At 58.2% G+C, this 27,173-nt stretch overlaps 1 protein-coding gene across 2 annotated transcripts in view; it reads left to right on the top strand.

The window, feature by feature from the left end:
* The window catches only part of SCUBE1 (signal peptide, CUB domain and EGF like domain containing 1), a 114,286-nt gene that overhangs the window by 16,381 nt on the left and 70,732 nt on the right, over positions 1–27,173 (top strand). For both annotated transcript variants that reach the window (XM_053919662.1, XM_053919661.1), the window contains exons 3-4: positions 3,993–4,121; positions 26,496–26,630. In XM_053919662.1, coding sequence (XP_053775637.1) covers positions 3,993–4,121; positions 26,496–26,630 — 264 coding nt within the window. The remainder of the gene's footprint in view (positions 1–3,992; positions 4,122–26,495; positions 26,631–27,173) is intronic.

Genomic DNA, 27,173 nt, shown 5'->3' with positions numbered 1-27,173 from the left:
TGTGAGCATCGAGCATTCCTGTCCTTTTCAGCCCACTGGTCTCTACTGTGGTCTACACTCCAAGGAGGCAGAGGGAGGAACAGGCTAGAGTTGCTTTATTGACTTTTCAGCAATCTCTTTATGATGCCTTATGGGTATGGGGACCAAATAGTTTATCATTTTCATAATGAAAAGTGTGCTGTTAATAATTACACCCAGACACCAGGCAGAAACTGGAACCATGTCAGGCAGAGTGGGGAGTATGATCATTGTAATCAGAGGAAGAAACATCTGCCTCAGATTTGACCACCTTTAAAATAGCTGCTCTGAGTGCATTTTATGGACGTGGTGACTCCGTAACTGATTGTTTCCTTCTTTGCTTTGGCTTCCAGGAAGCTCAGAGCCATATGTGTGGTGGGCCTTTTGAAATTGTGCTGGCGTTACCGAATGTATTGCTGCATACTTTCACCAGCTTTCTTTTATTCTTCAGTCCTCATTTCTTTGTCTTCGTCCTAACATCTTATTTTGAAAGTCTTACTGAATACATTTCATAAGCAGTTTAGATGGGTGATATTTAACGGAACTGATGGGTAGATGAATAGATGCTTGGATGGATGCGTGAATACTTGGATGGACGGATAGATGAGTGGGTAGGTGTTCGGATGTGTGAGTGTATGTGTGTGTTTGGATAGGTGGCTGGCTGTTTCTATCGGTGAATAGATGGATAGGTGGCTAGCTATGCGGATGGATGGATGAGTGAATGGAGGTTTGGATGGATGAATGTTTAAAGAGTTTATTCATTTGCCCTGGCTGGTGTGGCTCAGTGGATTGCATGCCAGCCTATGAACCAACGGTTGCTGGTTCGATTCCCAATCAGGGCACATGCCTGGGTTGTTGGTCAGGTCCCTGGTGGGGGGTGCGCAAGAGGCAACCACACATTGATGTTTCTCTCCCTCTCTTTCCCCTCCCTTCCCTTCTCTCTAAAACTAAATAAATAAACTTTTTTTAAAAAAGTTTATTTATTTAGTTTTAGAGAGAAGGGAAGAGAGGGAGAGAAACCTGGACATGAGGGAGAAACCCGACCAGGAACCAAACCCACAACCCAGGCATGTGCCCCGACTGGGAATTGACCCGGCACCCAACCCACGGAGCCACCCCCGCAGGGCTGGATGAGTGTGTAGATGCCCAGGGGAACGGAAGGGTGGGTGTCTGGCTGAATGTTTAGGTGGCGGGTGCGTGTTTAGATGTGGGGTAGATGGTTGGCGGGATAAATGGGTGGATGAACAACACATGATTGGATGGACAGAAGGATGGTCAGCTGACTGGAGTTTGAGATGGACAGATTTTGCACGAACAGACAAATGGAAGGAAGGCTGGGTGGGTATTTGAACAGACAGCTAGTACAGTGACCAGAGGGGTGGATAATGGGTGGGTGAACAGGTGTTTGGAGGAATGGGTGTGTGGCTGGCTGGCTGGCTACCTCGGTAGATGGATAGGTGCACACGTGTGTGCACACGTGTGTGTGTGTGTGTATATCAAGTATAAGGATGAAGGGGTGATGGGTGTTCGGGTGACTGGATGCTTTCTTGGTACGCGGTGTAAGTGTGCCAAGGGTGACATGCGTGCGTAAAGTGCCTTGCTGCCCTGGCCGTGTGGCCCAGGTGGGTGAGTGTCGTCCACTGCACTAGAAGGTTGTGGGTCTGACCCCGGTCAGGGCGCGTGCCTGCATTGTGGGTTTGGTCCCTGGTCAGGGTGCATGTGAGAGGCGACTGGTCAATGTTTCTCTCTCACACGGATGTTCCTTTCTCTCTCTAAAATCAATGAACACCCTCAGGTGAGTATTAAAAACAACTGAAGTACTGTGCCAATGCCTGGCATGTCATGGGCCGTCTAACCTATTAGAAAGGACGTGGGTGTTATAGACTTGGAGACCTTTGTTCCAATCCTTGCCCTACCACTTACTGCATGGCCTTAAGCAATTACCCGGCCTCTCTGCACTTGGTTTACTCGACCATGAAATGGAGTTAAGATACCTACTCCAGAGGGTCGCTAAGTGGGCTGGTATATGTTTCAACAGATGCCTGCATACTTCCTTCTGAGGTATGGGTGGCGGGGGAGGGGGGAGAGAAAGAGAGAGAATTCTTTTAACTAAGCATAAAATAACAGTCCCGCCCCTCAGTCTGACTTATCCAGCCTGCGTCATGGGCCCACCCTGGGACCGCCGGCTGTCTCAAATGCCAAGCACTGTTTGGCTGAGAGTGATCAGACGACACTCTCAGAGTTGGGGCCAGACCACCTTCTCCAGAGAGTCACCTTCTCAAATGAAGGGAGGGGGGAAGAGTTTGGGGGCTGCTGGTTCAGATCAGATAAAATGACACCACACTGACAGGCAGTGGAAACGGGTGGCCAGTGGGCAGCCAGGAGCCACGTTAACGGTGTAGGAAAACCGGGCTTTGGGAGTTGATTAGATGTCAGTGGAGGGTGGAAAACCAATGATATTCACTGGATGGGGCACCCCAGAAAAGTGCGGGTTGTTGAGTGAAAGTTGGGCCACACTGCCTTTGGCGTGTCTGTGGAGGATCCATGGGGAGAAGTGGTTGGCTGGTGTACTGGGGACTCTGGTGAAAGGTCAGGGCTGCAGAGATTGGGAGGTAATCAATATCTCAGTCTTTATAAACCCATGCACCTTTTCAAACATAAAATCTTATATCCTCCTTCAGTGTTATTTAAAATTTCTAAGTGTGTTAAGTACATGATTAAAACCAATTCAAATGACTTGCAGAATTGAGTCGGCTTCCCAGCTGAAGCTGATGGCCACCGCAGGCAGGTTAGGAGGAAGTCTCTGTCTTGGGCACCTTTGGAGATAGATCCAGGCTGGTTTGTTCTTCCCTCTCGTGGCTGGGCAGGCAGGCACCTGGAGCAGGCTGGGTGGGTGTGGGTGGAGACCCACAAGCCCCCGAAGCGTTCGCCAGGCAGAGCAGAAGGGCGGGCGGGCCCTCCCGGCGGTGCTAACGGTTCTCCGGTTCTCTGTGCCTCGGAGGGACCCCCTCACCGCTCCCAGACCTGGCGGCCGGGCTTCGGTCCCCGCAGGCTGCAGGGCCGGGCTGCACTGGTTCGAACCCCACTTGTTCTACATCATAATTGTGCGACCCGTGGCAAGGTGTCGGCCTCCCGGTGCCTCCGTTTCTTCAGTGCCCTCGTGAGATTGGAATAATGACTACAGTGCCTAGGTCTCTGAGTTACTGTGGGATTCCTCCAAGAGAAAATGCCATGCGGTGGTGTCGGCGGGAAGTGGGCACAGAAGCAGCTCCGCTCGTGAAATGTTAACTAGGCGTATTCCTGTTACCCTCCAAGTCCCTCAAGTCTCTCTGGAACGCCAGAACCGATAGCCCTTTGACCCCTGATGGGAAATGTTGAAAAAGACTAAAAACAGCAAAAAGGGTGACCTTTACAAAGGCTATTGGCTGTTGTTTATGAGACAGAAGCCTTTGTTACAACAAGGACACTGGAGCAGCAGAAATTCAGACTTCAGATGCTGATGTGGAAGGGAATCTTTGAGGGGAGTGCATGGACTTACATCCCGGAGTTAGCTACACTTGGTGGTGGTGTGCAAAGTTCACTTCCTCTGATCCCCCCACTTCACAAGTAACCAGCTCTCCGTGTCTGGGAGGCCTTCAGATAGGGCCTTTTACCCAGGGTCCCCGCATGCTGTGATTGTCGAGAGGCTTTCTGGGGAGGCAGAGCGGGGCCTGACTCTGGTCTGCTTCACTGTGGTGGGAGCTGGAAAGCACCCCACACAGCCCAGCTCTGCAAGGTGGTGGCCAGTCTGGGTGCAGAGCCAGGATCTGCATCTTCGTCGTCTTTGCGCCCCAGCCCCCAGCAAGGGTTCTGGTGAATGCCTGTTGGCTCATCCTCTAGCCGCGCATGTCCGGGTGGCTCCAGCAGTGTGGGGAGAGGGGACCCCAGGCTGCGCCTCTGACGCCTCTCGTGCCCCTCGTTCCCTCGTTCCGCAGACATCGACGAGTGCGAGAATGACTCCTACAACGGGGGCTGCGTCCACGAGTGCATCAACATCCCGGGGAACTACAGGTGCACCTGCTTCGACGGCTTCATGCTGGCCCACGACGGACACAACTGCCTGGGTGAGTGCCACGGCCGCGCCCCGCCGCTTCTCTGCTCCAGCTCGTGGTGTCGGGGCGTGGGAAGGCCTGCTCTGCTTCGGTTGGTCCTTTGTCTTAGTTTGCCGGGGCTGCCAGACTGAAACAGCCCAGACTGGGTGGGGGTGGGGTGGGGGCTCTGCCAACAGGAATTTATTTCCTCACAGTTCTGGAGGCCAGAGGTCTAAGGTCAAGGTGTTCGCTGCTTTGCTTTTTTCCGAGGCCTCTCAGTTTGACTCGCAGATGGCCACCCTCGTGTGAGGTGTTCACACGGCCATTTCTCCGTGTGTCCATGTATTTGGTGTCTTTCTCTCTGCTGTCATTGCCTCCAGTGAGGACACCAGTCATATTGGAGCGGGGCCCATCCCAGCCGGCTTTTAACATAGTTACCTCTGGAAAGGCCCTCTGTCAGAGACAGCCACATGCTGAGGTGTTGGGGACAGGGCTTCAACAAGAATTGGGGGGAGCACAGTTCAGCCCACAATAAGGATTCTTACATACCTCCAGAGTTTCCGGGGTCACGTATGTATTTTAAGCCATTGTGTGAAATTTATAAGAGTCATGCAAGCTTGACTTTCCAAAATTGGAAAAATGTAGAGCGGGGACAAGACATTGGGAAGCACCTTCGTTACGCCGGCGGGTTTCCTTCCGCGCTTCTCTCTGCACCCAGGTGTGATCTCACCGTAGGGGCGACCAGGTGGTCAGCGTGGTTTTGTCCCCTGATTTTCCCTTTCGCATCATGTAAACCTCAGGTATGTGTACCTGGCCCAGGTTGTTGCCGTTTTTCTAGTTGCCTCATGGTCTGATAAGCAACTGCTTTTAAATAACCTGTTAAAATACGTCAGTAACGTCTCTGGGCCTCAGTCACTCACTGCCCTGCTGGTAAAGAGAGGGTGACGAGCAGCTGTCGTGAGCAGTAACAGAGGTCATGTCCAGGCAGCTGGGGGCGCGGTGGGCACAGAGCTGTCAGCACTAGTGGCTGTTGCTGTCATCTTGACCTGCGAGCCTCAGGCTTCCCTGCCACAGAGCCGAGTGTGAGGGTGCAGTGAAGTGGGTGCGCTTAGTAGGTGCAAGTAGTTAACAGACAGGCATTAGTGTCACTCTGGGTGACTCAACCACCCTTTGGTGGTTGGACGTTTAGATTGTTCGCTTATTTTGTTTGTTTGTTTTCACCATCAGAATCTGGAAGGGATTCTGGGCATGAACCTTCTTTTCTCGTTTTGCCTATCGTTGCCTTAGCAATTCTTCCCAGAAGTGGAACTGCTGGGTCCGAGGCTCGTTTGGATTCTCCGTGGCTTTCACTGCAGGGCTCCCTGCAGGTGCTCGATACCCCTTCCGCTGTGCCAGCTGGCGTGCCGGTGGGGGGCGTAGGGAGTGCGGTGTCCGCAGGCTCTGGACTCTTCCTCTTCGTGGTGTGTCAGCCTTGGATTCCCTGCCTGTTTTTGTTCAATCCTGTTGGGCCTCAGATGGGCTTGTTATGGGAAGCAGGTCCGCAAACATGCAATCATACCCACAGTAAGCGCCAAAACGGGGGTCTGGGCAGCAGGCTGTTGAAACCAGAGGGGCCTGTGGAGAGCTACCCCCACAAGAGGTGACAGTGGGGGTGACCATGGGGCTGAGTCCTTCAAGGGGGTCTATAAAGAGAAGGTTGCTGTGAGCGGGATCCTCAGAGGCGGGGGACAGCCCACTGGGGTGAGGGCACAGCCTGTGTAGAGAGCCAAGGGGGCTCCCAGAGGCCCTGCTCAAGGCAGGTGACAGGACCAGCGGGAGGAGGGGCTTCGGGAGGAGGCAGAGCCTTTGATTGGATTGTAAAGAATGGGCTGCACAGCAGGCGTTGTGCTGATTATCGTCCATGTGTATCTGCTGAGTCCTCCTGGGAGGGTGAGCCTTAGCCTTACCAGCGTGCCCCCTCACATGGGAGAACGGGTACATTGCAGTGACCGGCTGGTCTGTGAAGGCACAGCCGAGAGCCCTGTGGGACCTCCACGCCTCAAGAGGACAGATCCTGGGAACTGCCAGTTCTTGGCTCCAGTCCTGGCCCCACCAGTCACCAGCTGGGTGACCTTGGCCAGTCACTTTCCCTCTGTGCCTCAGTGTCCTCACCTGTGAAGCAGCATTCGTCGTCCCGGTCCGTAAGCGTTCTCGTGAGGGCGGAAGGCGATCGTGGACGGGGCATCCAGCAGAGTGCATGGAGCACTCGGATCCAAACTGGTGTCAGGGCACTGGCGTTCAGAGAGGAACTGAGGGGGGCTGTCCGATGATGCCTCTGAGACGCGGGGCGGCCATGCGCCTGCCGCCTGCACCCCTGGGCCGTGCCTGAACTCGGCCGCCTCTGCAGCCGCAGCTCTCTCACCTGTGCCGAGGCTTGTGTCTGTGAGCCCTTTGTTCTCAGCTCTGGCAGGAAGGGCCCGGCCTCCAGACGGTGGGGGATTCTGTGTCGGTCTTTGTTTCAGTAAGGTTATTTTCACAATGGACTGCTTTTTAGACCGGTTAATTTGAAGAACTGGGTAAAACTCCCCCCACCCCACCCCACCCCCTCTGAGCGCAGATCGCAGCTGCACACGGCTCTGACTCCCTTGCACCGTGGCCGAGAGAAGGCCGTCTCTGTCGTTCCTCTGCTTTCAGCTGAGGGCAGACCCTTCCCAGCAGACTCTTCGGGCTTTTTCCTTCTCAAGACAAAACACGGGCTTTAGAGAAGTCACATCTTGGTACCAACCCACCTGCACCGCACTGGCCACGTGGCCCCTCGGAGTCTGGGCTCCCGCATCCATCAAATGCTGTAGGAGTGGAAGAGCCAGGGACAGTGCCGGGACCACGGGAGCCCGGTCAGTAGCAGCCGAAACCAGTACCGCTGTAGGAGGAAGCTGGGCTTGCAGTGTGAGGACGTAGCCTCCAGTCCGGCACCGCCGCGGGACTCCATGGTTTGGGACCAGCTACTCAAACCCTCCAGGCTCCCGTTGCCCTGACTCTGAAATGGGAGGGCGAGGCCTGTCTCCAAGGGCCACCGTGACAGGTAAACAGGGGAGTGGCCGTGCAGAGCTGTGCGTGCAGACAGCAAGTTCTGCGCAGGTGCGGGATACCGTCGTCCTCGAGGTGCAGTGGTTTCAGGCCGAGGCCCAGCCCTCAGCCAGCTAGCGCGTTAGGTATATCCCCACAGTGTGTACCATCACCGTCATCATCGTCACGGACTGATTTGTCAACATTTGACAAGTCAAGGAATGTCACATAAAAATGGGTGTCTCCAGCACTGTTCCTGCTTGGCCACAGTCACCTAGCTCCTGATGCTTATGGGGCTTTGGCAGGAGTGCAAACAGAGGTTGTATCCACGGGGTTAAGTATGTACACATGACCGTGAGGCTTCAGAAGTAGAATGTACGCAATCTCTTCCACTTTGACAAGTAGTTCTCCCTCAGGACCTGGGAGGCTAGGCTGGAAAGCGGAACCCTAGGACTGCACGGGGTTTGTGCCAGAAAGTGGAGGTGTGCCTGTGCTTGCGCCCGCCCCCTGTTCGCGCCCCTGGCTCCCTCCTGCCATCTGAATGCTGGGGTTCTGGCTCTTTGTCCCCAAATCACCTTCCCTTTTGCTGTTGCTTGGCCCTAAGTGCCATCTGTCCCTCAGAGAATAGACAGATATGGGGCCATTTGGACAGGGAATTTTAGGGTCTCAGATACTCAGCATGTGGTCTGGGCAGGTGGCTTTGGGTCCCAGGTGCACATGACCGACCCTCTATGGACTTTGGATTCCATAGGGAGGGCTGCAGTCACAGGAGGGGCAAAGGAGGGACCCCCAAACATGGGACCTAGGGCAGGGGCACCTCTCGGTCTCAGTGTGGTGCTGGCGGCTTCCGGCAGGAGCTGTACCCCCTTTGGGTGCAGGTCGACTCTCCTGTTTGCTTCAATCCCCACCGCTCCCTTTTGCTCACAACCAGTCAGTTTTGCCTGTTTAACTACCTGCTTGGTCGCAGTAGGAATTGCGGCCCTGCTGCCTGGGGAAGCTGCCAGCAGAGAGCCTGCCCCTAATGGGTGCTGGGGGGCTACAAGAGGCTGGATGAGCTGGTGGAAGGTTCTCGCTGCCTTCTGCAGTCTGACCATCTCTAGACAGTCACCCGGAGCCCCACCCCACAACCCAGCACCTTCGGGGACAGTTAGGCCACTCTGCATCTCCCGTCGCTCTGTCTCCAGAAGGCCGGGTCAGGAGTCTTGTCCGGGCGTCACATTCCGCTCTCCGCCACCGCCGGATTCCCGGGGAACGATGGCTGGAATAAATCCTCATCGGCAGAGTTTGAAAAGCATTCTGAGTCAATTAGGAGAAATGAGGCTGATGGCTTAAGGGTTATTTTCTTGCCGGAGTTTTCACAGTGGACTTTTTCTTTTCTTTTGAGCAAAAGTGGTTATTTTCTTGCCGAGATGGCTTGCCTGGGACTGTGTCCTGGAGGGTGGCCAAACCTGTCCTCTGGGGAACCAAACCTTCTCTCTATTTGACATCTTTATTGAGGAATTTCTCAAATATAACAGAAAATGACACCAGAGGGAATTCAAACCATGATGAGATCCTTGCTCAACCCCAAATGACTGCTTTTAGCGTTGTAATTACTTGAAATAGCAGTAGTTCTGTTTGAAAAATATTATTTCAAACCCCATGCAATTGGACATAAGAGCAATATTTAGGCTAATAGAATCAGATTTTTTTCAGCCTAAATTAAAACCAGCAGTGGACAATTCTTTTCCCGTCTCCACAGAGCGGGGCTCCTTTTCCCCGTAGCCATTAGTTCACTCAGCCAGATGTTTTCCCCAACCCCAGTCTTTACCTTGAGTCACTGGAAAACACGTTTCTCGAGTCGCTCGCTGTTTGAATTTCGGACTTGCTTCTCAGCACTGTTTTTCCCGACAAGACACATCATCTGTAGCCAGGTTCAGCACAAAAGTTGTTTTATTAACCAGTGTGAACACTTATTGAGCGCCTGCTCTGTGCCTGGCTTTGGAGTAGGCGGGCAGTGGCACGTAGGTGGGACAAGGGACTTCGGCTGACTCGTGGCTATGTGCCTGGAGTGGTGCGGGGTGTTGGGCTCATGTTCTCATTCGGCCCTCGTGCAGACACCACAGGCAGAATCCATCGGTGTCCCCTCCTTAAGATGAGAGCCAAGCTCAGAGCAGGGAAGGGGACTGTGTAAGGTCACGTGGCCAGTGGTGGGGCTGGGACTAGAGCCCAGGTCTGTACGTTTGCCAGCTCAAGGCCCTACGCCACTGCCCACCTCCCGCCGCATGGTGCCGGGACAGGACTGGCTCTGGGAGGCTGACCAGGTTCTGGGAGCAACTTCCTTCCGTGGGGTGTTAGCTCTGTGCCCTTGCGAGTTTGGGAGTCATGGGGGGGATCCAGAAATCCCAGTGTCTGTCCAGCCAGGCCAGTGGGAGGCATGGTAAAGGGCAAGAGGGCACCCCTCATCCAGGAAGTTCTCCGCGGGGCGGACACCTCCTCCCAAAGCTTGTACTGCCTCCCCAGGCCAGGGCAGGAACTTGCCGCCCCCGCAGAGTCTGGCGGCACCCTTCAGGACATTGTCTTAGCCCCAGGGACCACACAGAGAGCCCCGTCCTTCCAGAACCTCCTCTCATGGCTCCTTCACTTCCACAGCACACCCCGTTCGCCTGCCCACTGGCTCACAGGGCCCCTCAAGCCAGCTTCTCCCTCACCTCTCACAAGGGCACCCTCTGGCCCAGCCTTCTGGAGACCCGTGGTCCCACAGGTCCCTGTCATTTACAGCTGCTCCCGTGTGACCCCTCCCCAGCGGGGACCTGGTGAGGTCCTACTCCCTCGTCATTTGAGACACAACTGCATGTCCCTCTGCTCCAGAGTCCTCTGTGACCACGGTGTGTACACCTCTCCTGAGGCCCTGGGCTGAGGCCCTCCCTTCTTGCCCTGAACGCAGACGCTGTCTTCTTTACATCTTCGTCTTCGTCCTTGGGCCCGGTGCAGTGTGGGGCATGCTATAGGCACGCAGTGAGTATTTTAGAACGAGTGAACAAACGAATGAACGAATTTGTCGAAGTACCTCGTGACCTGGGCCCTCACGCTGGGCCACGCTGCATGCTGGGCACTCGGCAGGGGTGGAAGTGAATTAGAAGGGCGTCCGCGCAGGACCCCCAGGTCTGCTGGAGAGACAGATATCATCCCGGCTCTAAGGGCAGGCAGCCAGGCCGTGCCGGTGCAATGCTGCAGCCTCCGCCAGGTGCTCGCCCGTTTGTGGGCTGCCGGAGCTTGCTCTGAGCGCCCGCTGTGCGCCAGCCCTGGTCTCGTGCGGGACACAGTGAATGGTGAGCTGAGGCGGCGCCTCCACACGTGGGAGCTTCCACAGTGGGGGGCCGGGGGCCAGGAAAGTCAAGGGAGCTCAGTAAAGTGAGTCCAGTCAGGTCAACTTCAGTGAAAAACGAGAAGACAAAACGACGTGACCAGGAGGGGGAAGGAGGGCGGCGGTGCTGGGGAGGGGCGTATTCTGGTACTATTGCTGCACAAACGCCCACCCCCCCACCTCCCCCACCCCCCACCCCGGTCACAGAAGACACCGTCTTATTCTGCTGTGGATGCTGCGGCTGAGCAACTGAGCTCAGCAGGGACGGCTTGTCTCTGCTCCCCAGTGTCTGGGGTGTCCGCCGGGAGGACGTGAAGGCCAGGGTGCCGGAATCATCTGGAGGCTTCGTTACTGATGTCTGCTGGTTGCTGTTGGCTGGCGGCCAGAACACTGTGGGCAGCCTCTCCTGTGGGCTTCCTCACAGCATGGCCGCTGAGTCCCCAGAGAACAAGACACAGCGTGTAGAAGTGTCACAGTGTAGCCTCAGAAGTCACTTCTGTCACACTGGGCCGTTCGAGGTCAGGGAACGTGGTGAAGGGGCCCCAGTGAGGAGGAGGAGGCCACCGTTGGAAAATCTAGGGAAGCTCTTCCCTCCAGGCGGAAGGGGGAGGACAGGCGCAGAGTCCCAGGATGGGGACAAGCTAGGGGAGGGACATTTTCCCAGGGAGTGAGACAACTTGGTGGACACTTAATTAAAAGGGATTTGGGTGTTGGCTGTCAAGTAGGGAATGTATTACAGGGAGTGAGAGGGAAGCCATGGTGGGGGCCGGGGCCGAGATGCCGGTGGCCCTGGGCCAGGGTGACAGTGTGTGGCGAGGAGAAGTGGGTGAACTCAGAATGTACTTTGAAAGCAGAGCCGACAGGCACTGCTCATGGGTTAGACGTGTAAGAGGTAAGGGACACAGGAGTCGTGGCTGACTGATAGCTTTTTGCCTGGAGTTTCTGCACGGCTGTGCCGCGGCGGCCGAGACGGGGAGTAGTGGACTAGGGCAAATTTTCAAGTGAGGAGGAGAGTGGACTCGAGTCTATTTGGCCAAGCTCAGTCTGAGATGACCCACGGCTGTCCACATGGACATGCCGCACCGGTTCAGACGTCTGTGGGGCGGGTGGGGTGGCTGTGGGATGTGAGCATCCAGAGCTTCTAGATGGCATTGAAAGCCAGAGGTCTGAACATTCACTTGTTTCCCAAGGAGTGCGTGGGTGCCAGTCCTCTGCCACGTCCTGGGCGCGAAGCCTGCTATCAGGAGGTGGGTGCCCTATGCCCAGCCCTGGAGAAGCTCAGGCAGTCAGCCTGCCCGGCCTTGAACCCTGGCTCCATCGCTCTCTCACCGTGCGGCCTGCAGTAAGGGAGCTCCCGTCCCTGGGCCTGAGCATCCTCACCTGTTGGCTGGGGTTAGTAGCGGTGCTCACTTGGCAGCGGTGAGGCAGAGACCGGATGAGATAAGCTTCAAAAACCACAGACTGCAGTGCCTGGCATGGAACAAGGGCTCAACAGATGTGAATTAGCTAATTATCACTTATTCCTCGTATGCAAAGTGGAACACTTCTTAAATAAAACGGATGGATTTTCTGAGCTGGCAAAGATGCAGGGGATGAGCATGGGCCTTGGCTGGGGACTCAGGTTCCACACAGCGGTCCCACCCTGTGTCACTGTCCCTGCCCTGGCCCCACCCAGGTCAGAAAGCTCCTCGTCCTCTTGCTTGGTCCTTCTGCTTCTTTATTGACACGAGGTCGTCTGGCTGCCAATGCCAGCTCTGCCACATCCCCACCTTGTGCCCCTGGACACAGGTCACCTCTCAGTCTTTGTTCTCACAGAATGGGTGCGGTCCCTCTCGGGCAGGATCAGAGAAGCAGGTGGGCGGGCAGGTGGCACCAGAGGCTGCTGAGCAGAGGGAGAGCAGAGAAGGGGAGGGTTGGGGGGCTCCGACCAGCCGGAGCCCAGCTGCACATGTGGGAGGGAGTCCCGTGGACACTCCTGTGTCCCTGGCGCAGGGTCGCAGCTCTCCCCACGCTGGCCGGCAGGATGAAAGGACTCTCCGCCTTGGCCCCGTGGAAGCACCCCGCCCATCCTGGAGGACAGCTGGCGACAATGTGTTGCTCCCTGAACCCATGATGAAGGCTCGAGCTGCCTCTGTTTATTTGTCTTCATACTTCACCAGCCCAACGCATTTCTTGCTTGGAGAAAAAAATGCCAACCATTTCAATGTAAAACTAAACAGCTCCGGACAGTCATATCGTTACTCCATAAACACCAATATTTTTTAAGGTAAACTCGAGAGGTTTCTTCCTGTTCTCTTTCTTTGCGCCCCCCTCCCTTTTCTGCATTCTTGGCCCACATTCAGGTGGTCTGAACGTGCTGATTTTCTGTTGAAGAACAAGCCGGATTCAGGACCACTTCTCCAGCTTTAACAACTTGGATCTGATGGGAATTCTTTGGCTGAGAAGGGAAACACAGGGAGCCATGTTCGTTTTCATAGACATGCTTCCTTCCCTCCAAATCACCGCTGAACCAGGGCGCTCCCGGAGCAGGGAGGTGGGCTGAGGTGGGCTGAGGGCGGCTCGGTGCGTCTCAGTGGTGGAGTGGCCCTCCACAGCCTCGTGCCGCCAGCTCAGGCCTGGGGTGCGGGGGCGGAGCCGCAGTGGGCTTTTTACCTCTGCGGGGGCCAGGGGGCTGCTCGGGGCAAGGTCACTGGGCCAAGAGCTCCGACTTGCTGGAGGCCTTGGGAAATGCCCTGCTTCTGTGTTCCTCGGTCACCCCAACATATGTGAAGTAAAGGGGCGGGGTTCGACCAGTGGCTCCCAGTCTCGTGGGGTCTTGTTACTGCAGCAGATCCCTTTCTTCCCGGGGCATCGTGAGGAGGTCGCACTGCTCCAGCTGAACTGGGAAGCCAGGCTGGCAGGGCCCAGCCCCTGCCCGCTGTGGCACCAGCCACACCCACACGGCCCCCAGGGCTCCAAGAACACTGGCCGGGACCCCTGGCCCAGCTGCAGTGTCAGAGCCCTTCCCACTAGTGTCCTGTGATCCTCTGGCTGGGCAGCATGGTGCGTCCTCAATGACAGTAGCCAGCCTCTTGGTCGTGCCCTCCTGGTCCCCGCCAGATGCGCTCCCTGTCTGCCTCCCCATCTCAGAACTGGAACCTCCAACGTGTTGAACAGCTCTCAGGCCGTACCACCTTTCCTGCTCTGCAGTGTCCTTGCACCTGCTGTTCCTTCTGCCTGAATTGCCCTCCCCACGCTCTTCATCAGCACTTTGGCTGGCTGGCCCCGCTGGCCCTCAGGACTCAGCTTAGGCTGCGGCCCTTTCAGAAAGCCTTCCTGAGTTGCACACCTGTCCCCTGGGTCCCCACAGCCCCTGGGCTTCCGTCTGCCTCAGCCCTGGACTTCCCAGCTTGTCACTGGCTGTCTGGGAGTCGGTCTCCTGTACTACCTGGAGAACCCCTGGAGGGCTGAGCTCCAGAGTGACTTAGCTGTCTGTCCCGGGCCCAACGCAGGCTCATTTGTGCAATGGAGGGATGGACGGGCGGCCAGAGGAGCACGACTTGATGGGTGCTCGCACGGGCCTGCTGCAAGGGTGGGGCGTTGGCGCTGGGCAAGTCTCCTAGCAGCCCGTGAGACTGCAGCCCTCGCAGCTGCTGAGGCTCGGGGTGCCCCATCCTCATCTCCGTGCCCAGCTCCTCCTAGTCTCTGTTCCACATGAAGGGAGTGGGGACTTGGGAGGTGGGGACACACGCGGCCTGGCTCCCAGCTCTCTTCCTGGCAGTCGCTTGGGGCCAGCTCTCCGCTCTCAGGCGTAGTGATGCTCCTGGGAGGGCGGGGGAGGACAGCTCAGGGGTCTGTGTGAAAGCGCGGGGCGCCCAGGGACGTTGGGGGCGTTCACGGCCTTCCTCTTTACGGCTCTCCTTTGGGTTGTCTTCTCAGGTCAGGGTCCCCCTCACCCATGAGGGCTCCCTTCCCATTGGTAGCACCGGGCTGACTCTGTTGTCACCCCCCTCGCGCCAGCCCCACCCACCTTTGACTGGAATAGGTCTAGATTTGGCAGCTTGGGGGAGAGGTCCTGCGCTGTCCAGGGCAGAGAATGCCATGTCCCTAAACAGCCGAGGGCAGGCCAGGCCAGCAGACACTTTCCTCATCTTTCTTGTTTGCAGTCCATGTGCCCAGGGCTAGGTCAGAACGCTGAGAAATAAACAAAAAGCAAGTGTCTTGTGAAGCCTCTTTAAAAATATTCTACCACCAGAACATATGCCTGAAACCAGAACTGAGCTGTGTGCCTAAAAGGGGCATTGTGAACAAGTAGGGCACCCCAAGTCTCCAGCACGGCACGCCCTGTGCCAACAAGTTTCTTATTTTGGAGCAGACTGGGCCCTGGATGGCATTTGGGGTCATGCTGGACATTGGCTGGGCCTGGCTGCGTCTGGACAGATGCTGCAGTGGCCCCCCCGCCCCAGCACCCCTCCCCGTCACCCACCTCGTCCCAACCACATGCAGCTGGAAATAAACCGGCAGGCAGAGGTGCCTTGTGCCCAGCTGGTAAGCCTTGTCTGGGGGAAGAAGGTAGCCATGGCAGCCACCCAGCTGCTTGGTCTGGGGCCTTTAGCAACCTCCTAGGTACCACTTTAGTGGCGGGAGAGATCCCACAGGCCAGCCCGCCCAGCTCTGGCTTACCTGCTGGCTGCCGAGGGGTCCCATGCTGGTGGAGGCCCCTCTGGTTGGGATCCTCCTGGGGCCTCCTCAGCCTGGCAGCTGGCCCCTTGGGATCCGGGCTCTGCCTGTCACTCCAGCCTGGCCTTCTCCCCGTCTGAAGGTTAAGCTAGTCCCCAGGCACTTCACGCCCTCAGTGCCGGGGAACCATCTGTCGTTGGTGCCCCAGTCTGTCCCACTGCACCTCTCCCCTGGCCCTCCTGGGCACGACGGCTGCCCCCCGCCCTGCACTCGGACCAGCCAGGGTCACGGTGCTCGTCATGCAGAGGTGAGGAGGTCTGTTTACTCACCCGTCTTCTACACGTGTGGCAGCTACACAGAAGCACCCAGAGAAGTCAGTAGAAAAGACAAAATGAGTCCCCTGTCAGCTCGCCCGCCCAGCAGGTCAACGGGTCGCGCGTCATCAGGGTCTTGTCCAGAGCCGTCTGTGCGCAGACCTGACCTTGTGTGGTTGTGGTCACACGTCCACGTCTGGGTGCTGCTTTCCCCCGGAGCTCCATCGAAGCCCCCTCGCTGTCGATGGCACAGCCGAGGGTGTCTGGGGGCCGGCAGCCTGGGGGTGCTGAGTGGGAGCTGCTGCCGTGGCTCTCTGGTCGGAACGGCAGAAATGCCTCAGAGGAAGGGTTTATAACCTCTGGGTCAGCAGATGCCCCCAGGTCCCAGTATGTGCCAGGTCCAGGAGTCCTAACCTCATTTATTTGGGCATGACCCCGCCCTCCCGCAGCTCCCGGACTCATGCAGAAATGCTCTCAGCGTGGCACACTTGGTGTAATTCACACCGCACCAACTGTGCGGGGCCAGGGCTGCCCTGCCCTGCCCTGCCCTGCCAGGAATGAGGGACGGGTCGCCAGGCGGGGTGCCGTGGGATGAGGGGAGGAAGGAAAGGCTCCGCCTGGCAGACAGCGGTCTCCGTCAGCAGAGCCAAGTGTGCTGAATGCTGCCGGGGCTGGGACCTGGAGGTCTGAGCCTGTAGCCACAGGGTGTCGGGATAGATCACCTTTGGCTGTGTACTGTGCATGTCACACACTCAAGCGTGGCTCCCAGCACCCCCTTCAACAGCCTCTAGGGCCCCGCCTGCTGCCCCAGCCGTGCCACACGCACGTGCACCGCTGCCACCCCCACCGGACGCCTTTCCCTGTGCCGACCGCCACGGGGCCTAGAGAGAGGCCACCCGCTTCTCTGTGTGGTCTCTGTCCCGCCTCTCCCGGGGCCCGCTCCTCTCCTCCTGCAGACGTCTGACCCCAGTCAGTGACCATCTCGGCGGTCTCACTGCCCCCTGTCCCCCTGGACAGGCAGCTCCCTCGGGGCTGGATGTGACCTCGTGTTCACTGCTTATTCCCAGCACTGATTGCGGCCATTGCGTCCTTGTTGAAGGAAGGAATGAAGGAATGAATGAATGAACAAATGAACGGCTCTTGGTGGACTTTTTGGGGGGAGTTGTGGGCATTAGAACGATGATGTCAGGTGAGGCAACGGTTCACGCAGGCACTCACCGGGGGGAGGTCAGCAGATGGAGAGGGTCCAGCAGGGAGTGAGGAGAAGCGAGAAGCTCACGGTCTTTGACCCAGAACCCATCTGAAGGGAATACCCCCTAAAAGGGAGAGGGCTGTGGCTGCCCCGTGTGCCTCCCAGGGAGATTGGGAGCAGGCTAAAGTGGGGACAAGTGCGCGAGGGTCGGGTAGGGGCCACTGGGGGACTGCACAAGCAGCGGGGGGGGGGAGGGGGGGGGCAGGGACCGGTCCCAGTGCAGAAGACGCACCGACTCGGCTTCGGGTGAGGAAGGGTGGGAAGGCTGATGCGGGCTGGCCAGCCCGCTAGGGTCATCAGCCCATGGGAAGAGACGGAAGCAGAATCAGCTGTCACGGCTGTGGTTGCGGCTTGAGTGTCAGGCTGTTGATCCTTCGTTCTTTCTTTTTTTTACTGTTTTTCAAAATTCCTAGTAAATGCTGATTGTTAAATAATGAAACCACGTGATGGGAGCCACGCTGTTGGGAGCCACGTGATGGGAGCCACGCTGGGTTCTGGAGGAGAGGAATGCCGTGAGAAGGAAGGGGCCGAGACGGGCTGGGAGAGGTTGGCTGTGGGGAAGAGTTGGCAGCCTTCCCGGGTCCTCAGCCACGCTCAGCACCCCCGTTCCCACAAAGCCCCCCGCTGCCCATGCTTGGCCCCTCCCCCAGCCCCTGTCTGCTGCTCTCCTGGTGCGCAGACTCTGTTAGTACAGAGCCGTCTCAGTCCTGCTGCAGCCGCACGGACCACCAGGGCCTGGGACAAGGGGCTGCTGAGTGGGGAAGGGGCCAAGCCCACTCACGGCGGGCCCGGTTGAGGGGCTGTCACAGGTTGGGGCGTGCTGGGGCCCTCACACCCATGAAGAACTCATGGGGGGGTTGGTGGGCATGTGGACGGTGCTGGCAGGAGGAGGGAGAGAGTGGGTCACAGCGAAGTACCCACAGTAGGCTGGCACGCGGCAAGTCCTGGCTTTTACACTCAGCAGTTTGGAAGGTGGAGGAAAATGCTGAGTGTAACCGGAAGAATGATTCCCAGGGGCTCAGCTGCCTAGGCAGTCCTCCCTGAGGCTGGGATATGAATGCTGGGATGAGTCACTCACTGGACCTGGCCCGAGGCCCCAGGCCAGTGGGCTGCACGGGGGTTCCCGGGCCCTCCTGGCCTCAGTGGAGTTTCTCCCAAGGCAGTGGGCTGCCCACCCGCCCCGCACAGGCCCCTGAAGGTGACCGCACCCATAGGGGCCTGCTGTGTGTCTGAGGGTGCTTATTCAGCGCCCGCCAGGGCGCTCCCCCTGCCTGTCTGGAGCATCGCGCTTTGGTTCCCTGACTCGAGTGTTTGCCTTTCCTCCCAGCTCTCTCATCCCCATCTGAAGACGTTCGTGAGAAGTCCAAGGAAGCCTTTAGAGGCTCTGAGCAGGGGCTGGCACAGCTGGTTAGCACAGAGAGGTCGCCGTGTGGGGCACGGGACAAGAGTGGAAGCAGGGAGACCGGTGGGAAAGTCGCCTCAGTAATCCCAGCCAGAGAGGAGGGGACTGGGCCCAGCAGTCCCAGGGGTGGTGGTGAGCTGTCATCATACACTGGTTTGGTGGCAGCCACAGCTGCCGAGCCACCAAACCTGCTAAGGGGTGAGGCGTGGGGAGTGAGTCCGGGTGTGCCCGGGAGGTGTCGGGGATGGCTTCCAGGTGTCTCCGCGGAAGCAGCTGCGGGTTGTGCTGCTGTTGGCTGAGATGGGGAAGGTTGAGGGCGAGCCCAGGCTTCGCCTGGTTCCACATGGACCACATGACATTTGTCCTGCCTGTTGGACATCGAGTGCAGGTGCGTGTCAGCCATTGATGTCTAAGTCTGGAGCAGGTGGAGCAGGCAGGCCTGGGTTTGGGCAGCACTGGCAAGAGGGCGGGACATCTCCTGGGATCTGAGCCTAGCAGGAGCCCAGGCCTTGGCAGCCTGGCGCCCGCAGACTGGGGTGGAAAGCTGCCGAGGCTGCTGTAAAGGGCCCATGAGACGGGAGGGAGGGCTCCTGTCAGCCGTGTGCCTGGCAAAGTAGAAGGGGCTCTTGCAACTCAGCAGTAAAAAGACTAAGCTCTCAATCTTAGAATAGGCAAAGTGTTTGAATAGACGTTTCTTCAAAGAAGATCTATGAATGGGCAATAAGCACATGAAAAATGTCCAACATCATTAGCTGGAGAAATGCAAATCAAAACCATATGACATACCCCTTCACACCCACTAGGATGGTTATAATTTTTTAAAAACACAAACAGTGGAAAACAATGAATGTTGGAGAGGATGCGGAGAAGTTGGAAACTTCCTATTTTGCTGGCAGGACAGCAGAATGGCATGTGGCCACTGTGGGAACAGTTTGACAGGTCCTCAAAAAGTTAATCGCGGGATCACTGTAAGACCCAACAGTGCCACTGCTCGATGTGTCCCCAAGAGAACTGACACGTGGCCACACAGACACTGGCGCAGGAACACTCAGAGCAGCGTGGTCACGATAGCTGAGGGGTGGGACAAGCCGGCCGCCCGTCACCCGGTGGGGAACGGATAAGCCTCAGCTGGTGCACGCAGGGGAGAAGTGTTCCGGCGTGAGAGGGATTGAGGTGCCGTCACACGGTCCCTCATGGGTGGACCTGGAAACATTAGGCTACGGGAGAGAAATCAGACAGAAAAGGCCACATATTGTATGGTTCCACATTTTATGTGCCATGTCCAGAACAGGCAGAACCATGGAGGTCGGAAGTAGACTGAGTGGCCAGGGACGCAGGGCGGGGGCGTTGGGCCCAACGGTGGGTTCAGGGATGCTTTCCGGGGCGACAGAGATGCTCTGGAATTAGAGCACGGTGATGTCCTCCCAGCCTCGCAAACGCGCTGAAAACCACAGAAGTGGACCTGTTAACGTGGTGCGTCCTATTTAAGTAAATTCCGTCTCAACAAGACTACATGGCAGGAGAAATCGAAGAGGTAGTATGTGCAGAGCATGAGAGGGTAGGGCTTGTCCCCCACACACGGCTCCGGGTCCAGTTCTGGGCCAATGTGAAGCACCTGATGGGCTGGGGCCCCCCAGAGAAGGGGGTGCTGGTGGGGAGCAGGCCAGAGCCTACATCAGGAGGGATAGGTGCCAGGAACTGAGGCCACTGTGCTGGACACTGCCAGGCCAAGGCAAGACCGAGCGTCCCCTCCCAATGCGGCTCACGATCACTCTTCCCCTGGCATGCTCACACCTGGGGCTCCCTGGGGCGTCACAGCGGCCCAGATACCTGGGACTGATGAACAGTCGTGGGCAGCGGGTGTGTGCCAGACTCTGTGCTGAGTGCTTTACCTGGGCATCTTCTGTAATTCCCAAAACAACTGCAGGTACTCTTATCTGTGTTTTATAGAGAAGGAAACCAAGGCCCAAAATGGTTAAGCGACCTGCCCAAGGTCACACAGCAAGTTACTCATGGCATCTCATACCCCGACAGCTGTGACTTGAAGGGTAGGGAGCGGTCACAGGAAGACTTCATGCAGACTGTGTGAGGAGGACCCGTCAGCAGTCAGTCAGACAGCACACTTCCGGTTCTTAGAGACGTTCAGTGCTGCTCAGTCGTCGCTGGGGGAGTGTGACCAGACCCTGAAGGCGGGGAGACCTGGCTGGTGTGGCTCAGTGGATTGAACTCTGGCCTGCGAACCAAAGGGTTGCTGGTTCAGTTCCCAGTCAGGGCACATCCCTGGGTTACGGGCCAGGTCAGGCCCCCAGTAGGGCGTGCACAAGAGGCAACCATACATTAATGTTTCTCTCCCTCTCTCCTTCTCTTCCTCTCTCTCTGAAAATAAAGTTTTTTTTTTAAAAAAAAACAAAAAACAGAGTTGAAGGCCCGCAGGCTTCAACAGAGCACCAGCCTCCGTAGGGCTGGCTCTTTGGGTGTGGACATGAGTAGTGGGCATGCCCGTCTGGAAAGCCAGCCCACCGCTCGTGCACCTCAGCCCAGCCTGGAGCTTGGACTCAGGCCCAGCCAGAGGGGCGAAGTGTCAGGTCAGGGCTGCCGCAAGAGACCCTGTGTCTTCCGCACACAGCCGACCTGCCAGGGAGTCAGGTGCCCCAGGGAAGGCCCAGCTGCTGACCAGACCAGGAAGTGGACAGGTCCCGGGAGACCTCGGGCATACCTCCTGCCTGCCTGTGCCAGCACCTCCGACAGCATGGGCCGCATCTGGGGTCTGGCAGCGCCTGGGCCCCACTCTCTAAGGCCCATGTGTACTTTCCCCGAAACCTAATCCATCTGGTTCTCATTTATTTACACTTAACTCATCAAATGCAATTTTGCAAGAGCCGCTCAATAGCCAAGAGGCTTTTCTGCCTAAGCCTCCCTTCTGAAAGGAGCTGGGGAGGGCTGGGGCCTGGGTCCTCAGGGGCCAGGAGGCAGCTCGCAGGGGTGGAGGTGGAGTCTGGTTCCTCAGAGGGCCCAGTGCCTCTATCTCTGCTCCTGGGCCCTCGGGGGGAGCTTCGATCCCGAGCCAGGCTCAGGGCCTGACACACAGTAGGCTCTTGGTAGCCAGGAAAACATGGGTGGGGTCCAGGCAGAACACGGCGTCTCTGTTTCAAATCATGAAAGGTCCCTGGGAAACACAAAGCAGCCAGAGCTGGTCCAGAAGTAATTTTTAGTTATTATAAATGACTGCAAGCCTGGATACTTAGTCCAAAGTAGGACCCACAGCCAACCATTAATGAAAACAAACAGCAGCACCTTGGGCCAGAAAGCAAACCTCACGGGCAAACCACAGTCCGGCCTACAGAGGCCTTCGGAGGCAGACCAGCCTGCAGCCTGCTGGTGTTGGCTCCAGAACCCTCCTTGTGGGAGAACAACACCTCCTTCTCAGCACCGGGTGCATCGCAGACACAGCCCTGCAGTGGCGGCAGGGGCGGGGCCATGGCTGAGGGCTGCGAGCCCCACCCCAGCATCCAGTCCTGTGCTCATTCAGCGGCCTGCTGAGGGTGGTGGGGAGTCCTGACCCCAGAAACCTCGTCTGGGCTTGATCTTGGGTGCCAAGGCACCACGCCTGTTCTGGCGGGAGTTGTCACCGGTCACTGGGCTCGGAAGGGAGAGGCAAGGTGAGGGGATCCAGGAGAAGCACGGACTGTGCTGCAGGGAGCAGCCTCAGCCAAGCCAGGGCGGTATGGTGGGAGTGGGGGTAAGGCAGATGGGTCAGGTGGGGAGGAAAGCCCAGTAGCCTTGTTGACGCCTGGGTACGGGAAGGATGGAGGGAGGGGGCTTCACAGATAAGACGGTCTCAGGTCTGAGTGGGGCAGAGCAGAGCTGGAACGAGGCCCCTCATTTGTCCTGCTTGGCGCCCTCATCTCCCTCCTCACCCCCCCAGGCCCCGCCCCCGGCATCCCTCAGCGGTGGCCCAGCCAATGCACGCTCCCTGGGCACCAGGCCCCAGGCCTCAGGCTGGGCAGCAGCCTGCCATCTGCTTTTACCGCAGGCCACACTGCAATGACCTGTTTCTGAGGGCGTCTCCCAGCTCTGCCAGCCAAGGGCCTCGAGTCAGGGACCAGGCACGGCTCAGTGTCCTCTCCCTTACCCGCACCCTGTCACCATCAGTCCTGGTGGCACCAAGATGCATTTGTGGCTTAAAGGAGGGAGCATGTTCACCCAGGGAAACTGCAGGCAGAGTCCTTCCAGAGGGTGATCTGGCTGGCCCAGGCAGTCCATGCAAAGCCCCACACAGGACCCTCACAGAGCTGGGGGCTTTGGGGCTCCTTTCTCCAGGCTATGCCCTTCAGTCCTTTTGTTGCCAATTAGAAGGGTTTCCCAAGAGGAGCCTCCTAGGGTCTGGCCCAGAACTCACGGGGCCTCCTTTCTGCTTTGTAGCTAAGTCCCCACGCCGAGGAGCCCCCTGCCTTCTGGGAACACTCAGCTGTGGCCATAAATAAAGATAAAGGACCTTGAGCTGCCAGGAGGATTCAGAGCAGAGCACTCTCCTCACCCCGCCCGAGCCTGCTCAGGGGTCAGGGATCATGGACTGGAAGCAGGCTTGCTCAGGGCCCTCACTGCACACGGTGGCAAGCTGCAGAGCGCCTCGACTGAGCCCCTCCATTGTCCCCAGAAGGAGCCAGGACAGTGCTTTGCTCTAGTGGACTGGCCTTGTGTGGCAGTGAGTGCCCTCTCACATCTGTGTGCAAGCACATGTGTGTACTGCGGTTTCTCCCCCTGAGCACCCACTCAGCCTGACCCGCTCTGCGGGGTGCGGGAGTGTAGAGGACACTCAGCTCTGTCCTCAGCCCAGAGCAGAGACAGGGTGGCCAAGCCTGAGGTCCAGGGCTGAGGCAGGAAGTCGAGAATAAAGGTACATCTGGTCTGACAGCCAGGGGCGGTGGGTGTCTGCTGGGCATCAGGACGACTCCAGAGAGGAGGGGACTTTCACACAGGGCTTTGGAGACATGCATGTGGGGGGTGGGTGTGGGGGGAGGGGTGCGGCGTAGATACTCAGGGAACTGCCTCTTGCCGCCACGCAGCCTCATCCAGAAGTGCCGAATCCCAGGAGAACAAAGTGAGGGCTTTGGACCCAGACTCCCTGGCCTTCATATTCCCCTTCAGCCTGTTTTATCCTCCCTGTCGGCCTCAGTTTTCTCACCTGAGAATTGGAATGCTGAGGACAGCGCCCCCAAGCAGAGCTGCCCCGCAGGTTTGCTAAGACAGGGCCTGGCCGCAGCGAGGCGCGCTGGTTGTGAGTGCTGGTGCTTAGCTGCCAGCCCTGCCCAGCCAGCCTCAGCGCCCATCTCTGGGGGCGTGGTGGCGGGGTGGGACTCCCATACGGGGCGCATCCCTGCCTGGACCCACTTGCACGGGAGAGAAGGAAGAGAACTGTGTGGGGCTTCCTGAGGACACAGTCTGCTGTTCCTCCTGGGGACAAGGCCAGCACAGAACTCAGGTCTCCCGACCCCCAGGGGCAGGCTCCTCCTTGCCCTGGGCACTTCTCATAACAGACTGGGCCAGGTCCTGGGGCCCAAGGAACAGAGTATGCCAGCCTTGCCCCTCGGGAGGGCCGAGGAGCTGAGCATTTCCCACAATCTTGTGTGGGGCCCGGGCAGGCCTCCAGGTAAGCTTGGCTGTCCTAGGCCAGTGGGCCACTGCCCCAGCGGGTCACTCAGCAGACCTCACCATGGGACCCTTTGGGGGACTGGGGACACGGGGGCATGAGGCGGGCCTCAAGCCCTTAATCCAGCCCCCAGAGGAGTTGGTAAGGCCCACAGGCTACCCACCTGGTTTCTGCAACCTTGATTTTCCTGCTCAACGTGTGGGGAGGCCTGTGTTTGGGCCACAGTGGGAAAAGGGTACGGAGGGGCACCCCATCTTCCCTCCTGCTGATCTTAGGGCTTTATTACTTGGGAGTGGGCAAGGGAACTGTTCACAGGCCTCACCTTCACTTCATATCATTCGTCAGTGCTGGCGAGCCCCCCCCCCCCCCCCCCACCGCTCCCTGCTCATGCAAACGCCCCGCTCCCAGGCCCCGCCACTCTGCCAGCCCGCTGCAGGCCTGTAGATGCATTGCGTCAGCTGTCCTTTGGTACCTATTTTCCAGGGAGGGGCGGAGGTGGGTCAGGCCAGACAAGTGGCGTGAGGGAAGCCATGTGTGGTGGCGGCAAAGTAGCGTTTCCACACCGTGAGTCCAGCGTTTGAAGGCCTGTGTCTGTAGTGTCTGCCGATGCCGCCTTTACTGGGGTTGGGGAAGCTGAGGTGCAGAACGAAGACTCTGCAAACTGTGGGAAGAGTGGCAAAGAATGTGACTCAAAAGGAGTCTGGACCGAGGACCCATGGTCCTGGCTCAGTGTGACGTGTGTGCCAGTACATGGGCACCCGTGCCTCTGCGGGGCTTCCCGGGCCAGAGGCGGGACTAACTGCGGTATGCTGGCACATTTGCATGTTACTTATGGCCTGTGACTCTAGCTTCATGTCTGCACCTGAGGTTCAGCATAGCAGGGCTGGGACCATGTGCTCAGGAGCTGAACGGCGGGCCCGGGCCCCACCCTCACTGTGAGCAGCTGTGTGACTTCGCTGCAGTGACTTGAGCTCTCTGAGTCCCTGGGCCCCGTCTGTGCAGCGAGCTGTTGGTTGCTGCAAGGGTGCGGTGAGGTGATGTTCGTGAGGCCTCGTTCCTGACACTTAAGGAACGCTCGAAGAGTGTTAGCTTCCTGTGGTTATTCATAAGGTGAACAAGACACGGTGCTTGGCTTGGAGCTGCTCATGGCAGGGGACAGACGCCCAGAGGCGAACACCACGGGGTGTGGACGGGAGGCGCCCCCAGCAAAGGCTACACAGGCACCAGGCCTTTAAGGGCGGTCAGTTAGACTTTTCTGAGCAGAGAAGGGTTTTCAGAGTGACCCCTCCCTGTCCTTCCCAGCTCCCACTCTCAGGCCACCTGCCCCCCAGCAAGAGCCACCTTCATCACGTTAGCTGTGACTAGTGGCTTTTAGAGTTCAGAGCTCGGCCTCCCTCGTGGCTGCCTCATGGCTGACATTTGAGCTGGAGAATAATGACCTGCCTGGCAGTCGGCCTCAGAGGTAGCCGCGGGGTCTCTTGCGGGGGGAAACTGGTCTGTTTGCCCGAAGTCTGAGGAGGACCCAGCTGACACAGCATGAGGGCGGAGGCCTCTCCAGCCAGTGCAAGTCACACTGCCAGACGCTTTTCTTCTCTCTCCACCTCCTTTTCATCCAGGGGTGGGGGCGGGGGGAAGATGCCCGTGTCTAAAAGAACTGTACCGAAAGCTCAGGGCCCCAGCCAGTGCGTGTGTGTGAGTGAGAGTGCGCGTGTGTGAGTGAGAGTGCGCGTGTGTGCGTGTGTGCGCGCGTGCGTGTTGGGGGTTGCGATGCCGGCTAGCAGCAGCCAGTAGCTCATGTTGCCGTTGTGGTTTCATATATTTGCCTATTAAAATGACAATACAGACATGGCACATTACGGTTTAAGAAACCCTTCTTTCATTAAACAAACTGACAGTGTAGGGGGTTATGACTCTGGTAATTGAAACATGCTGTTCTTTTCGAGACCAGAGCTCCATAAAGACTCTTTCAGCCAAGAGCACCCTCTGTGCCAACAGCCTCTGGTCAGAAGTGAGCACCGCCCTGAGGTCTGTCTCTCCCGGGGAGTGGGGAAGACCTCTTGGCAGCCTTCCGCACAGTCTCAGCAGCCAGGGCTCAGGGCCCTTCCAAGCCTCGCTGTTCTCTGGGCTTTTGAAGTCAATTTGCAAGGCCAAAAGCCTGGGCAGCGAGGGTCAGCAGGCTGCCTCGTCCTGGCCGCCAGGTCTCGTGCTGCTGGCTGCACATCTGAGATGAGATTGAAGGGGGCGGTGGGATCTGGGTGGTGAGGCTCTGTGCCTGGGGTAGACAGTGCAGGCTGCACAGTCTTCCAGGGAAGGGGAGCAGGGGTTTTAGGGAGAGCCCAGGTTTGGGAGCCAGACCAAGTTCGAACCCTGCCTCCGTGGGACCTCGGGCAGGTGGCTGTGCCTCTCTGTGCCTCAGTGTGCTTGTCCGTTCAATGGGCTAGCCCCTGGGTCTGACCGACAGGGGTGCTGTGCGGGTCAGAGGAGTTAATGCCCGGGCAATAGCGGACACACGGGAGAGGCAGGGTCAGCTGGCGCGACAGCCAGTGCGACTGTCTACCTCTGCGGAGTGACCCTGCGGGGTCTGCTGTGGAGTGTCTACCGCTGTGGGGCACACCAGCAGCCCCCCTGCAGATACCACTGTGGGGTAGCTTGGGGCGCCCCTCCCGCAGTCTGGGGGAGCTACCGCCTCCTCCTTGCTCCAGCCCCAGGTGTGACCCCTGCCCTCCCTCCCCCCTGCAGATGTGGACGAGTGCCAGGACAACAACGGGGGCTGCCAGCAGGTCTGCGTCAACGCCATGGGCAGCTACGAGTGTCAGTGCCACAGCGGCTTTTTCCTCAGCGACAACCAGCACACCTGCATCCACCGCTCCAACGGTGAGTCTGGCCTGGGCCGGCCAGGCACGCCCGGCCGGAACCCCCTCTGGGGGTGGCCTGAGTGGCTGATTCTGCGTGGGGCTCCTCCCAGCACCTTCCCTCCACCTGCTCATCAGGGTTGTTGGTGCTTCTGGTGCTTTTATTTGGAGACAAGGTGGGGCCCCACGTGGGCAGATGTGACTAGAGAAGCTGTTTTACCTTCTGGGCTGGGGGCTGGCTGTGGCCAGGAAGAGTGGGGCCCCTTCTCCAGGGCTCCCTTCCCCAGCGGGCTGGAGGTCTGGCCAGGCGAGTGGCCGTTTCTCAGTCTCTGTGCTTCTGGCAGCACCCAGGACTGTCTGCTGTGTGTTCACCCGACCGCCAGCTGGGGGTGGGGGCACCGCTTTTCGTGGTCAGGAGCCGGCCACCCCCAGAGGCCAGCCAGACTGCACAGGAGCCAGCCGAGCCCTGCACGGGAAGGCCCCTGGTGTCAGGGCAGTGTTGGCCGGAGTCTGGGCCCAGAGCAGCAGGACTGTGAGGCGGGACAGAGTGGCCAGAAGCCAGCGC

This window comes from Desmodus rotundus, chromosome 3 (genome assembly GCF_022682495.2).
Source record: "Desmodus rotundus isolate HL8 chromosome 3, HLdesRot8A.1, whole genome shotgun sequence".
In the NCBI taxonomy this organism is placed as follows: domain Eukaryota; kingdom Metazoa; phylum Chordata; class Mammalia; order Chiroptera; family Phyllostomidae; genus Desmodus; species Desmodus rotundus.
Note: the sequence above shows the minus strand (reverse complement) of the source record. Positions and strands in the feature narration are given on the sequence as shown.